The sequence below is a fragment of the Cucumis sativus genome, chromosome 1, assembly GCF_000004075.3.
Source record: "Cucumis sativus cultivar 9930 chromosome 1, Cucumber_9930_V3, whole genome shotgun sequence".
Lineage (NCBI taxonomy): Eukaryota > Viridiplantae > Streptophyta > Magnoliopsida > Cucurbitales > Cucurbitaceae > Cucumis > Cucumis sativus.
In genome coordinates this window covers 16,028,476-16,042,620 of record NC_026655.2, presented here as the reverse complement: position 1 = coordinate 16,042,620, position 14,145 = coordinate 16,028,476, and the positions used below count along the sequence as shown (strand labels likewise).

Below are 14,145 nucleotides of genomic sequence, written 5' to 3'. Positions count from 1 at the left end.
TTCCTTTAATATATATATATATATATATTCATTATATTTTGTATAGGCAAAACGAATTAATTGCTTGGAATTTCATGGGCCCATCAAACCTTTACATTCTTCTTCCTCTCCCACTCCATTGATAAAAGAAAAAGAAGTTTGTAGAAGCTACTCATACTAATAATGGTGGATAAAAGTTTTTCTTTCTTTTTCTCTCCCTATATTATATATCATCTCCAACTTCAACATGCGTATCTAAATTGCACACGTAAAATTTAGAAAAGTAGTCGTTTCACACTTAAATGTTTAAAAAAGTGTGTGTCAGTATGTACAAAAATAACTGTGATCTTAGTCTCAAGTTGTCTCAATTAAAAATATTTTAAATTTGGTTGGATTAACTCTAGTAAAATTGTAAAAAAATTATTTAAATGATAGAAGCTATTATATTTTTTTAAATTTGGTTGGATTAACTCTAGTAAAATTGTAAAAAAATTATTTAAATGATAGAAGCTATTATATTTGGGATAAAGAAGTATATATAGTTATAATAATTTTCCATCTACATGTTTATAGTACCATCGTACTATCCATAGTGGTTTTCTCCTCTTTGGGAGCTCCTCACATGAATTATTTGGTTTTCTATTTCTTTTCCTTAATTTTTCAACTACTATTTTTTCTCAATTCTAGGATAATAGTGAGACTATTATTTTTTCGTCATAATGCTATGCTTAAATTAACAATTAAATTAGTGTACACTACTATTAGTTAATTACAATAGAACCTTTTTTAATCTTTAGTCTTTAGATTCATAGTTAGATGAAGTGCATGTCAACTATCTTTTATGATAATTAATATAGTTACTCTAAATCAATATCAATAGAAAATGCTGATTAACCATACGTTTGCTGGATCTATGCCCTCAAATATTATATTCAATTTTTATTTTCTGAGATAAAGTTTAGTTTAGTTTTTTTTTATTATTATTATTCTATTACATTTTTTTAAAAAAATAAAGCTATCTACAATCTATTAGATCTCTTTCCAAAGCTATCTATTGTCTATTATCTTATTTTATTTATTTAGAGGGTGAATAGTGTAGAAGTGCTTTTTCTTTAATATTGGAGTTTTATATTGTACAAAAGGATGACGAGCTTTATATATTACATATTATAAGGTATATGATAATTAATATATAAACCATAACATATTCATATCTTTAATAAATAGAATGTTTTAAATATTGTGTATATTTTCAAACAAGTTATTACATGGTATGTTTGAATTATCCCATCTTATCGGGGATTTTTATAGTCAAATCTACGCAAAATAAATTATTGGATGTGATTTTTTCTACATTTAATAAAATATAAATTAAAAATTATGGAATAAAGAAAAGAATGGAAGAAGAAATATTAACAAAAATAATTTGTTTGCATTTAAAGGGATTTTGATTAATTAAATAGAAACATGGAAAGAGCTACAATTAACAAAGAGAACAAATGGAAACAAAGCCATAAATAAATCCTATGGAATGGTTAGGATGGTTTAAGGTATTGTTTATAAAATAATACAGAAATTTATTATGATAGAGAAAATGTCAAAAGGGTTAAAAAATCGTTCCATATTTACGTAGTAATTTAGTTGTGGGATATAATTCAAGTTTATGACTTTTCTAAAACATTCCCATACCAAATAGTTTAGTTCTATACATCTTCTAAAGATGATTACTAATTCTGGAATTGTGTTTATCGGGCATCTACTGAATCTAATAGTGATCATCGGGGAGTCGGTATTTTTTACAAAATCGATCCCAAATTGACGTTTGGTAAAGTGTCAAACTAGACCAACCTCGACATCGAAGGAACGATCAGTCAGTTTTTGTTTTTAACACTTAAAAATTATTTATTTGAAATTTTTCAAAACCCTAATCGATCCTTCTCATTTTTCAACCGATAAACCGATCGGCTTAATTTTTCGATCTATCATGTACGTTCACCCCTAATTGAACCTAACTATCAACCACAAATGAGTAATCAATTTGTATAAAACAAAAATAAGCTAGATAGACTAGAAATCAAGTCACCAATCAAACTAAAGTTAGTCCGTTGCAGTTTGGATTCTTATTAAGTTATTCATTATATGATCAATCTCGTATTTTCTCTAATGCTTAATCTCCCATATTAATTCAACTTTTATCGCCTAAGCGCATGAAGGTTGATGAAGCACTTGAAATAGAATGTTATTTGTGTAGATATTCATACCATTTTTGTTAACCTTAAACAATATCATCTATTGAATCCATCAAGAATAGAATAAGATCAATAGCAATTTTCATAACACAGTTAAAAAAAAAAAAACAAGCATTTTCAAAATTTGCAAAATCCATTCACTCTGCTTTAAGGTTTTTTTCCTCCATATTTTCTAAATAGTTTCAAATATATATATTTTGATATCCATAACAATTCTTCTAAAAGTAACTCAATTATTAAGCTAATCAGATTTTACAATTTTTTTTATTCACAGAAGTAACATATCAATATTTTATTGATATATCCACAAAATTAAATCGTGATATGAATTTGATAATGATATTTGAATTGATTCAAAAGTCAATATATAAGAGTGAGAGAGTGATACATGTCAATGTGACCTCTCCAATAATTTTTACAACCAAACATGACTGTAGATCTAAGGAAAAAGAAACTAAGAAAGAGCAAATGAACCAAAGTATTAAGAGTCTAATCTATAAATGGAAAACAAAGTTTGGAATATCAACCAATCCACCAAACAAGCAACATAGTATTTTAAGATCCAGACATTAAATGGAGATCGAATAAAAGAATAATTGCACCAAGTATACAGTAGGTACATTTTGTTTTCTTTTTCCATGTCAAAGACATCATAATCTACCCACCAAAATAAAAAGTTTTGAGAGATCAAATAATATTTCCTGTAAAATGTGAAGATGCTTGAGTTATGTTTTCTTCTTCTTCTCTAAACTCAATTGTAGGAAGAAAAAAAAGGGTTTGAATAATCATACCTACTTGAATGTGTTTTTCTGTGTGTGTTTTAGAATAATTTTAAATGAGTTAATTTAATCGATTTTAAACGTATACAAATTGCATTTAAAAGCATGAAATTAAAAGTTTAATTTATTTTGAATAATTAAAGGCATGTTTTATATAATTTTAAATATCACAAAAGACATTATCTACTTGATAAAAAAACAAAAGGATCGTTTGAATTTTGTTTTCAAACAACAAAACTCTAAGTCTTCAAATCCGTATAATTGGAAAAAGAAAATCAAATTAAATACTCAGTAAATTGAAAGTACACAAATTTCAAAACTAAAAAACCTTAAGAAAAAAAGGTAATAATATTAGAACGAGTAAGATAAGTTGGTACGTGATTGTTAACATTTTTATACCTAAAAGGACAGTTGAAGTATTGACCTGGGAAGCTCAAAGATATCAAACTTTTCTATATAAAGGAGAGTCGCTGATTATCCCATGAAGACAGACAAGAGAGAAGTTTAAGCATTTCCCAAGAAGCTCAAAGTACAACTTGTGATTGTGAATAATAACAATGGTGGAAAAAGTAGGGGTAGAAGGTGGGGGAAAAAGATATGCATTATTGCAGGCAGTGAAGGACTCAGAATATGTAAAGAAAATGTATGGAGGATATTTGAATGTGTTCGTTGCAGCTTTTGGAGATGAAGGAGAGAAATGGGATTTGCTTATGGTGGTGGACGGAGTGTTCCCCGCCATGAATGAGCTTCAAAACTACGCTGGTTTTATCATAACTGGAAGCACTTACGATGCTTATGGGAATGAGTCTTGGATTTTGGATCTTTGTTTCCTCTTGCAGAACCTTGACGCCATGGGAAAGAAGCTTCTTGGCATTTGTTTTGGTCATCAGGTCTTGTATATTATTACATCATACTTATGCATACTACATTACATATTTTATATAATACCATTTATAATAAGATCATTCATTTCCAAAAACAGTGATTTATTTTGAGGGTGAGATTTGAGTTCAAATTTCTACTAAAATATTTTTTCCCCTCTCTGATTAATATAATAATAGTTGACCTAATGAGCAGAGCATACTCCTTTGTGGTCGTCTTCAATTTCAAAAATGTGATAAAACTAAAGTCTAGTTTGGTAACCTTTTAACATTTTATTTTTCTTATAAACATTACTTACATCTTATTTTACTAATATATTAAAAGACCAATCTAATCTTCGACTCTTGTTTAGTAACGATAAGGTTATTAGTTTTGAGTATCCAAAAGTTAATCCTATAAACCTCTTTTCCACTTTTAAATTTTCTTGCTTTGTATTTGATATATATACTTTTGTTCAATTTTTTAAAGAAAAATTACCTTTTAAAAACTTGTTTTTTTTTTATGGAAATTGATTAAGAGTTCAACTATTCTACTTTAACATTGATACAATTAAAAGAAAATAGTTTGTTTTCAAAAAAACAAAAAACAAAAATAGTAACCAAATTAAGCCTAAATAATTAGTTTGAAAAACATGTTTTTTCTAAAAAAAAAAAAAAAGAAAAAAAAGCTAAAAAATAATTAGTTTGAAATGAGCTTAATTTTCAAAAATAAAAGACCAAACAAATCAAAGAATTATCATCGGAACCTAAGTTGCAAAATTTCTTATTGGCTGCCATTTTAACGAGTGTAAAACTTTGTATTCTTGTCGACATGCTAGGTCTATGAATAAAAAAAATACACTAAAATTGTAGAGTGCAACACGCTGCAAACATACTTAAAATATTGTATTGAAAGGTCGAGTTTTGTGTGGTCATGGCAGGTATTGTGTAGGGCATTGGGTGGGAAAGTTGGGAAGGCTGAGACAGGGTGGGATATTGGGGTGAGAAAAGTGGAAATCATTGGGAGTTCAGAATGGGAATCTGTTAAAGAGATGGAAGAAATTCCAAGGAGTTTGTTCATAATTGAGTGTCATCAGGATGAAGTTTGGGAAATACCTTTTGGGGCTCAAGTCGTAGGTTTCTCAGACAAGATAGGTGTTGAAATATTTGCTATTGGAGACCATATTTTAGGAATTCAAGGCCACCCTGAGTATTCTAAAGACATTCTTTACAATCTCGTGGATCGCCTAGCCAATAATGACACTATACAGGTCACTATTCTAATTTACCTAATCCTAAATTATCAGCAAATATTTATAATTTCAACTTTTTCCTTTTACCTTGAAACCTCTGATTGAAGTTTTTGGACTTTTGAAGAGGGAATTTGCTGAAGACGCAAAGGTATGTATACAAGCGGTAGAACCAGATACAAAGTGGTGGAAGAAGACCTGCAACAATTTTCTCAAAGGATGATTAATGGAATCTGCTTTGTAATCACCTGTGGAATGCTCAAAATAAAATTGTAGGATTAGAATAGAATGAATCATTTGTTGAACGAGAAGACAAACAAATTTTAACTAGGAAAAGGAGGAACTGACTCCAAATATAGGATAAATACAGATACAGATTGTGCCATATTATTTTAACAGATCCAGGTGGGGTTAAAATTTAAGTGCACCCTTTCAAGTAGATGATGAAATACATGGGTCTTGAACAATAAACATCACTCATCAAATCCTCTCCAACGAGGAAGAACAATTAGAATTTTCACTACTACAAAACAATCCCTCGATGTCTTTAGACAATTCGGGTAAAATCAATTACACGTATTTCTCAATCTCAGCCTTCTCCAACAAGAAAATTCTGGAGAACTTCACAGTGGTTTGCTGAAATTCAAAGAATTTAATAGCATTGCAATCGAATGACATTAGTACTTATTTTGCTTCTATTCTTCTTGAGTTTTGGCCCACATTATATCATGAGTAATAATGTACAGTGATATTGACCCAACTACGCGTGTTAATATGTGAATCATACAATTATACCAGTTATGCGAGCTGCTGACGTTCTCCTGCGTTTTGTACCCCAGAAGAGATCTATGGCACTTATCCTTTTTTTGGTTCCAAGATAACGTTGACAGTTTGGAGCACCACAATGGCATTTTACCTCAGGTCCAAATTGCACAAATCTTCAAGATTAAAAATCCTTGTTCAATATCAAATGCAACATACACATGCTCGCGATTGCTTCAACCAAACAAACTAGAATCTTCATACATAATAGAATGGCAAATGATTAACTTTGACTATACTTTAACGTACCTGTAGTCATATGTTAAAGGCTCTCCAACCTCAATGGATCGAGCAGCAAACACACCAACACGCGTTTCCCCCTCGACTTGCCTATACAAAATTGTACAACGAGACAATCATTGAGGCAGTACTTGTCTGATATGCGCAGCTTTTTCTTTAAAAAGAATAAAAAAATATATAACAAACTATTGCAGCTCATGCCTAAATGGATAAAACAATAAATTGCAAGAGGCAAAACAGAGGAAGGTAAAGATGTGCAATTAAAACGATTACCCAATTGATACACTTGGAACAGTCGTGACCACCTACTATTCACTGCCCTCAATTACCAATCAATAGTTATGGTTTGAAGTATAGACAATTCCTCAAGATATTGTTCAATTCGTCCAGATTGTGGACTGGGAATTTAAATTACAAGGACATTTGATATGATTTATCAATACTTCATAGATATCATGAATATAAACATACATGCCATACCTCAGCATGATAGTCTTTTATTTTATGATAAATGTCTTTTTATGGCCATTCAATATATCTAATGCGGCAAATTTGATTTTTAGCATTGAAAAAACAATATCTACCACTGGAAGTATGAAAGTCCAACTCCATGAAACTTGTGGGCCGTCTCTCTAAGAGTTAACACTCGAAATTTTGGATGTTTCAACTTTCAAGATATGCAGTTTCCATACGTCAACAGAAGGCAGAAATGAAATCGATGCGATTAGAAGATTACTAGCATAGTGAGTTCCCAATTGTGCCTCCCGTCAGGTGAAAGGGACAAATTCCATGACTATGCAAAATTTATATATGTCATAATGGCATTAGGCACCTGACACCAGCTTAAATGACTAACTATCAGCAGCAAAATGATTGTGTCAAATATTATTTGTGTAATTTTAATATTAAGGTAAATTCCTACAAATGAAATATGAAAACTCGTCCAGAATCCCTGCAAGCACAGAAGGTAAGAGAATTCAAAAGAAGGTAAATCAACTAACCACTTCTCGAGACTACAATTGGGATCACAACTGTGGTTTAGAAAGCGAGATGCATTTCCCTTGAAAGTTGCATCAATTGTGAAGTCTTTCCGAATTTCACACATATAGAAATTCTTCATGCCTTTATATTTCATGTCCCAAAGCCTTTGTTCACATAGAGCATCATCAATAACTGGGAACAAGACATTGTAGCATATAATCATGATGTTCAAAAAAGAAAGAAAAAAGAGAGGGAAAAAAATTTGTGTTCTCATTGAACTCCAATGCCAACTCTCCTAAGATACTAAAAGAGTGTTCTCCATTCATATTTAAAATACGACTCAAAGTCAAGCTAAAAGAGCCGGTTATCATTTTCTAGCGTGTCTACGAGGAATGAGAATAGTACTCCAGACCAGAAGAGAGAGAATGTGAAGTTTCAAATTATATTGTTCTGCTGTTTATTCTGAGGAGTTCTGCCTCCGCAGGTTCTAATAATTATGCTCAATGGGAACTTATTTTATCCATATCTTATTTTGGTGTAGATTATCACAATCTAAATTTATCTCTAAGTTAGTTTAGCTAAACTCAAATTAATTGCTCTCAAAGTTTTGTACTTAGTACCATCTTTGCCTGAGGTAAATATCTTTCAGCAATGTCAAGATAATGGGATATGAATAAGATTCGGAGCACATAATATTTTAACGAAGAACCCCTAATTTGACAAAAACAGAGACAAATGAAGATTTATATAGCACCAATAAATTGATACTGTCGTATCAGTCAGCAAAGGAAAATGAGAACTACCTTCCCCAATATACTCGATGACAAATTCACCTTTACCAATAGACTCTGCTGCCTCCACACCCCAGCCACACAGTTCAGTCTGAAATTAGTTGAACAATAAATAGCCATTTAAAGAGAGAATTGGGGATAATTGAATAATCATAAGGTCTAGTTTCATAACCATTTAGTTTTTGTTTAGAAAAGTTATGCTTGTTTTTTCATGTTTTCTACAAGATCTATTTTCATTTAACAATATTTGAATTTGTAGTCAAATTTCAAAAACAGAATATGTTTCTAAAATTGTATTTGTAAAATACTTAGCTCTAAGATTCAAAATATATAACAAAACAATGAAACTTATAAATAGATGCAATGTTTATAAGCTTAATTGTTACGAAACAAAACTGAAACGCAAAAAATTGATAGATTATCAAACTTACCTTGACAATTTTAACCTTCTTCTCCTTACGGAACGGTCTATTCGTACAAGTATCTCTACAATGGCAAGCTCTTGAGCAGCTTATGCATTGAACCCTAGTAAGCCAAAATGATAGCTAATTCAATGCTGACACAATTAAAAGCAGAGATGAAAAAGACGTAACAATCTCAAGAGACTGGATTCAAAATTGTACAGCTTCCATAAACTACTGTCAACTATGAATGAACTTGTGCAAAAGAGTGGTATAGATTACAAGATATGTTCAACATTATCAGATAATGGATCGGCCACTTTCTGGATCAGGTCGCTGAAAGTAATTTGATAAATGTCATTTATTCAATTATACTTGTCCAGAATTCATTTATTTGCAACTCGTGCATGTGTGTGTGAATTCATTTATTTGCAACTCGTGCATGTTTGTGTAAGTGTAACATATCAGAATCCCCCAGGGTTGGTTGTATTGCTTCCTTGACTCTAGACGGTCTCTAGGTCCTAGGATTACCTTCAAGCTCTGACCACCGATTTCTTTGGAATATGGTCTCTTGAGTGAGACCTTGCCCTTTTAGACTTAAAAACATGTGGCTTTCTCGTCCTTCCTCTATATCCTTCTTTCATTCCTTGAAGGAATTTGGAAGACGCAGTAAACGAAAAAGGTCGTTAAGAAGTTGAGGTCCTTAAACAGCACTTAAAACTTTAAAACCTTACTACTTAGGGAAATGTCCAGCTTAATAAAGGGGATAATTGTAAATTTAGCAATTAAATTCAAAACAGTTAAGTATATAGCAACATTTTTAAAAAATTGCAAATATAACAAAATTTGTCAAATTCTATCAATGATAGAGTTTATCACTGATAGATCATGTTGTAAAAATTGGTCTATCACCGATAGATCATACAAGTCTATCGGTGATACAAGTCTATTAGCAATAGTTTTGCTATATTTGCAATTTTTTTTAAATGTTGCTATATTCTTAATTATTATTCCTCAAATGGTCATCCATTACAATTACCCTTAATAAAGCAGGAATCTGGAGAGAGAGTTTTGGATGAGCTTAGGAAGAAGTTGGGCTTAAAGGCTTGAGGAGGTTATTCACAAGTTTGCTCAATGGATTTGAGTCCTATCTCGTAGTTTGTTGGGCATTTTTGACAGGCTTTAAAGTCTATGGTATGGAATTTTTGGGCTATGATGGAAAAGGTTTTGATGTCCTCCTTGAAGTCATTTGGTAGGCTTCCTTTTCTACGGTGATTTTTAAAAAGAGAACCATTACAAGGGAAATATGGAAGGTTATCCGGTTTAATGTCTCCCTTTGGGCCTCAATGTCTAAAGTCTATCATAATTATCTTGTAGGCTTTATTCTTTTGGATTGGAGTTCTATCTCGTAGTTTGTTGGGCATTTTTTTATGCCCTTTTATGCTCTTTTATATATCCCATTGAGTCTTATTTAAAGAAAAAAAAACAGTAAAAAAAATCTGGTCGAATTGAATCACTAATATTTGTGGACAAAGGTAGATCTAAAACGACTACCTGCACACACAGTCATCAGAGCATTCAGTTTTACAATTTGTGCATCCAAGCCCATCAGCAACACCAGTATCCCGCTTCTTCTTTACTAAATAAATATCTTGTCTCAGTTAAGACAAATAGCATGATTACTCTTAACGAAATTTTAGTTAAAACTACTAATCAATAGTAAACTAGCAGTCTAAAGAAGTCTTAGAAACTTCTTCAAACTAAATGAGACGTGTCCTTAATGGAATTGATAACTTTTATCAATACAAAGAGGCTTGGATGAAACATTTATGACAATGTGTTTCCACATTATCTTAAGAATCATATGACTATAATTTACTCTTGTAACAGTTCAAATATAAGCTATGTAACTAATAGCACAAAAGGATACTGCGCCTTATGTGAGTGTATGGTGGTGGCTCCATCTTTTTCTCGGCATCTTTCCATGTTATGTCAATCTTAAATTCCTCATCAACATAGGGAAGAGGCAAGCGCAAAAATACCTCCTAAATTTGAAGTAAAAAGAACTTTCATGAGATACACATTGTACAGAAACGAATAAGAGCACATGACTCACTGTAACAATGTAAATTTAGATTCAAATGCAAGCATGTTCCATATGTTCTCTATTGATTTTGGTATATCTTCTCGGTATATAAACCACCCACGTTAAACAAAGAACAGGAAAAGATTGGCATGAGAAAAACTAACTACATATTTTAGTTCAAATCAATAAATTAACGACCAAAAATCTTCAAGTGTACAAAAAATAAAAGAAAATGGCACGGCTAGAAAGCTCAAATGAAAAATGAGACTACTCGAAGGCAAACATGAATTGCATCAGCCTCACATGCCCAAGGTGTAGGTTTTCATCAAGATAAAATGCCAATAAAAAAATCTCGAGAACAAATAAAAATGTTAAATCCCAAAGGTCAAAGGGCATGATCTCAATGCTTTGAAAATTCAAAATGTAACATCAATGCTCAACACATTCACCAGGTAGGCAGTAAGAGAACCTAACAAAGTAAATTGCTTGTGAATCGAACCTCTAGATCGCTTGTTGACACTGCATGCTGCCCATTCAACAAATATAATAGTCCTGTCAGCCAGCCTAAAGAATAAACATACAAATGCAGCAGGAAAACTTCAACAAGAAAAAAAAAGAAGACAAAACAAGAGGTCAAAGACAAGATTAACTAGCAGATATAAAATAAGCATTAAAACAAGGCACCGTCAAAATGAATAGCTGAAAGAAGCTATAAGCCTGAAAGACATATGGTGTCACAAAGTGAATATCACCATTGCCGGATAAAACAATAAATTAAGCTTCATAATGCATCATAAACTTCAGAAATTATCACTCACTCACTTGAGATTGAATTGCACGGTAAATAAAAGACAAGAAAATCACGAATGCAACATTATTTTACAAGGACTTTGCAAAGAGCAAAATCCATACAGGCATGCTACCATAGTATAAGAAGTTTGTCTTTAATAGAAACAAGTGATTGTTTCATTTTGCAATTGGTAATGACCACAAAGAAGTTATAGCCTACTCAAATCAGAAGGTCCGTATTTATCGAGGACATTAAGCATGAGATACCATCTTCAAACTGAAGACAAGAAAATAACCTATGCAACATTATTTTACAAGGACTTTGCAAAAAGCAACATCCATATAGGCACGCTGTTGCCAGCCATGTGACACACTACCATAGTGTAAGAAGTTTATCTTCGAAAGAAACAAGTTTTTGTTTCATTTAGCATTTGGTATGACCGCAAAGAAATTAGGATTTTAAATAAGGGCTTCCATCTGAAGAACAGACACATACTTAAACCAGAAGGTTCAGATTTATCAAAGACACTGAGCATGATATGGCATTTTTAGAGACAGAAGCAAATACAATTTTAGAGGTGAAGGATAGAAGAAAGTTGACCTTTAAGTCCACTCGCCAGTCGGTTGGATGCCTCCAGCAGATGGCTCTTCCGGGTTGATTTTTTAAATGGATCACTTTATCCGGCCATGGTGCACATTTATCATGTGATGCTATATTGCAGCGTATGCACTTCCAGTGTAATCTTTGTTTGCATATAAAGCACTCCTGTTTCCCCGGAAAAATAAACATATATTTATTTACATGCTGGTGTTTTTCACTGTTTGATAAAAGCTCTGTCCTAAAGTGCACCAACAATAATTCTATGTTGAATTATAAAAATACCAGACAAGTCCTAATGTCATAGAATGTAGCAAGATTCTGTAAATAGAATCATTTATCTACTCCAAGACGATAATAAATCCATATTAGTTTAATACGATCATACAAACAACTAAAAGCAGCTATGCTCGAATATACTTCAACTACTTCTATGATTAGTAACTTCTTAATTTCTTAACCAATTTAGCTAATTCTAGTGTAGATTAATTTGGATGTCTTAATGTATGATGAATAAAGCCCGTCCTGGTGCAATAGATGATACAAATACTAAACGGATTAGATCAATGTTCATAGACATATGATAATTATTCTAGTGGCTGTCTTATTATGTTTTGAAATTATTAATGACAATGAGAACAGCAGGGGAACTGTGAGCTAGTGATGTGAATATGCAGCTCAAGCTAATTGAGAACTATGCTGTAATGAAGATAAAAGAGCCCTTTGTACGGTACATGAAGATGTTTATGTCTGTGGTTTCATATAAAAAGAAAATATGTGGTTTAACAGACGATAGAATAAGATTACATGTTGAGGGCACTTGAACTTTCTGTGACCTGAGAACCCCAAGTTGTCCTTTGCACACGTGACATGGTAAACTCCTCCACAGTCGCGAATACTGCACTCAACCTCCTCTCCAGGAAATATATATCTGTGGCAACACAAACATTCTTTTTCTACCTGTAGCAGCCAGTAGAAGGAACAAATTAATTAGCATAAACTTTTGGATTTCAGCTCAAGCTTCATGTTTACAGTCTTCAATTAACAGTCACACGCCTATCCATGCAAGTCAAGAAAAAGCAACTAACTTCATTGCAGAAAAAATGAACATGGGTAGGGGCAAAATTTTAAATTTTTATCATCAGCAACTGAAACAAACACCCTTTAGCACTACATTCGAATCCTTTGTTCCTCGAGTATTCCTCAAAAGAATGTGAACATCTGGCTCAGCTTTACCTAATTTAAATAAAAATAGAGTTCCTTATCTAGAATGAAGGAGAAGGATCTGGAGCGAATAAAGACAAGCTAAACACTAAATAGAGTATGGTCTGTAATATTGCATTATATAAAATGAGATAAAGAAATAACCATTTTCCGAGTGCCTTGGAGAAATGGAAATGAACATCGAGACTGGGGAAGGCCGGAGTGTTGCTTTCTCCGAACCCAAGATTTCACATGGTCTTCCAAATTCTTGGCGGGGTAATTCCTTTTAGATCGGTCCAGTAAATTTCGAGTGTGGGTTGAAACCCTAATCTGAGTGGGTGCGGGGAGGTCATCCTCCGGGTTGGGAAGTGAGCATTGAAAGGGTTGGGTGGAAAGAGAGTCAATAGGCAGAGAATTGAGAGATTTATGGGAGAGGAAGGAGGAAGGGAGATGAGGGTGAAGAAGAGGTTTGAGATTGGGGGAAGGAGTGAGCGTAAGAGATTGAGAGAGTGAAAGGTTGCCTAAGTCTGGCATTTTCTTTTTCTTTGAGAAAAACAAGCAAACAAAAAAAACAAAAAAAAGGAAGCAGTGGAGCGAAGTAGATGAGACTAAATTGGGCGGGAAATCTGAAATTATATATGGCCTTAAATACTAATTATTTAACGCATCTTCTACTTTTTAAACTTATTCAATATACTCTTTCTTTATGTGTTTTTCTATTTTTATAGTTATGAGGTCACATTGGAAGCAACTGAAGGGATTTTGATACTTCAATTCTTTTTAGTGATCCTGCAACCTGCATTCTATTTTGTTGTGAGAAAATTGGGTTCAACAATTTGTCTATCTACCTATAAAAAGTTTAATTTATCTTTATATTACATCTTTTACCGTTTTAATTTCAAACAATTTTATCAATGGATCATTTTAATTTTATAAAACAACCCGTATTAAGGTAAAAGAATCATGAATGAATAGATTATGATTGCAACCAAAGTAGATTGAGAACAGTGATGGTGAAAAAAAGAGAGAATAGCTCAATGATTTTAGGTGAAAAACTCTAAACATATTAAACTTAAGTTACAAACTTTATTTCTCATTCAAAAATATTTATAATAAC

The 14,145-nt window shown here is 32.2% G+C and overlaps 2 protein-coding genes across 3 annotated transcripts; one reads left to right on the top strand and one right to left on the bottom strand.

Annotated features, from left to right (window-relative positions):
- The first annotated feature begins 3,432 nt into the window (after positions 1–3,432).
- LOC101206066 (gamma-glutamyl peptidase 5) lies at positions 3,433–5,359 on the top strand. The gene is made up of 3 exons (XM_004146617.3): positions 3,433–3,897; positions 4,809–5,138; positions 5,245–5,359. Exons 1-3 carry the CDS (start codon positions 3,565–3,567, stop codon positions 5,338–5,340), a joined length of 759 nt encoding a protein of 252 aa, XP_004146665.1. The 5' UTR covers positions 3,433–3,564; the 3' UTR covers positions 5,341–5,359.
- Positions 5,360–5,523: 164 nt separating this feature from the next.
- On the bottom strand, positions 5,524–13,620 carry LOC101218868 (histone-lysine N-methyltransferase ASHR3). 2 transcript variants are annotated; one of them, XM_031890159.1, is made up of 12 exons: positions 13,194–13,375; positions 13,000–13,061; positions 12,633–12,785; positions 11,829–11,993; positions 10,938–10,964; positions 10,283–10,397; positions 9,907–10,003; positions 8,383–8,476; positions 7,964–8,042; positions 7,181–7,352; positions 6,189–6,269; positions 5,524–6,055 (listed from the first exon to the last, which is right to left on the bottom strand). In XM_031890159.1, the coding sequence occupies exons 1-12, from the start codon at positions 13,228–13,230 to the stop codon at positions 5,899–5,901; spliced, it is 1,239 nt and encodes a 412-aa protein (XP_031746019.1). In that variant the 5' UTR covers positions 13,231–13,375; the 3' UTR covers positions 5,524–5,898. The 2 variants fall into 2 exon arrangements, with proteins under 2 accessions (XP_031746019.1, XP_004146715.1); XM_004146667.3 differs by lacking the exon at positions 13,000–13,061 and having other exon boundaries at positions 13,194–13,620.
- Positions 13,621–14,145: the final 525 nt, after the last annotated feature.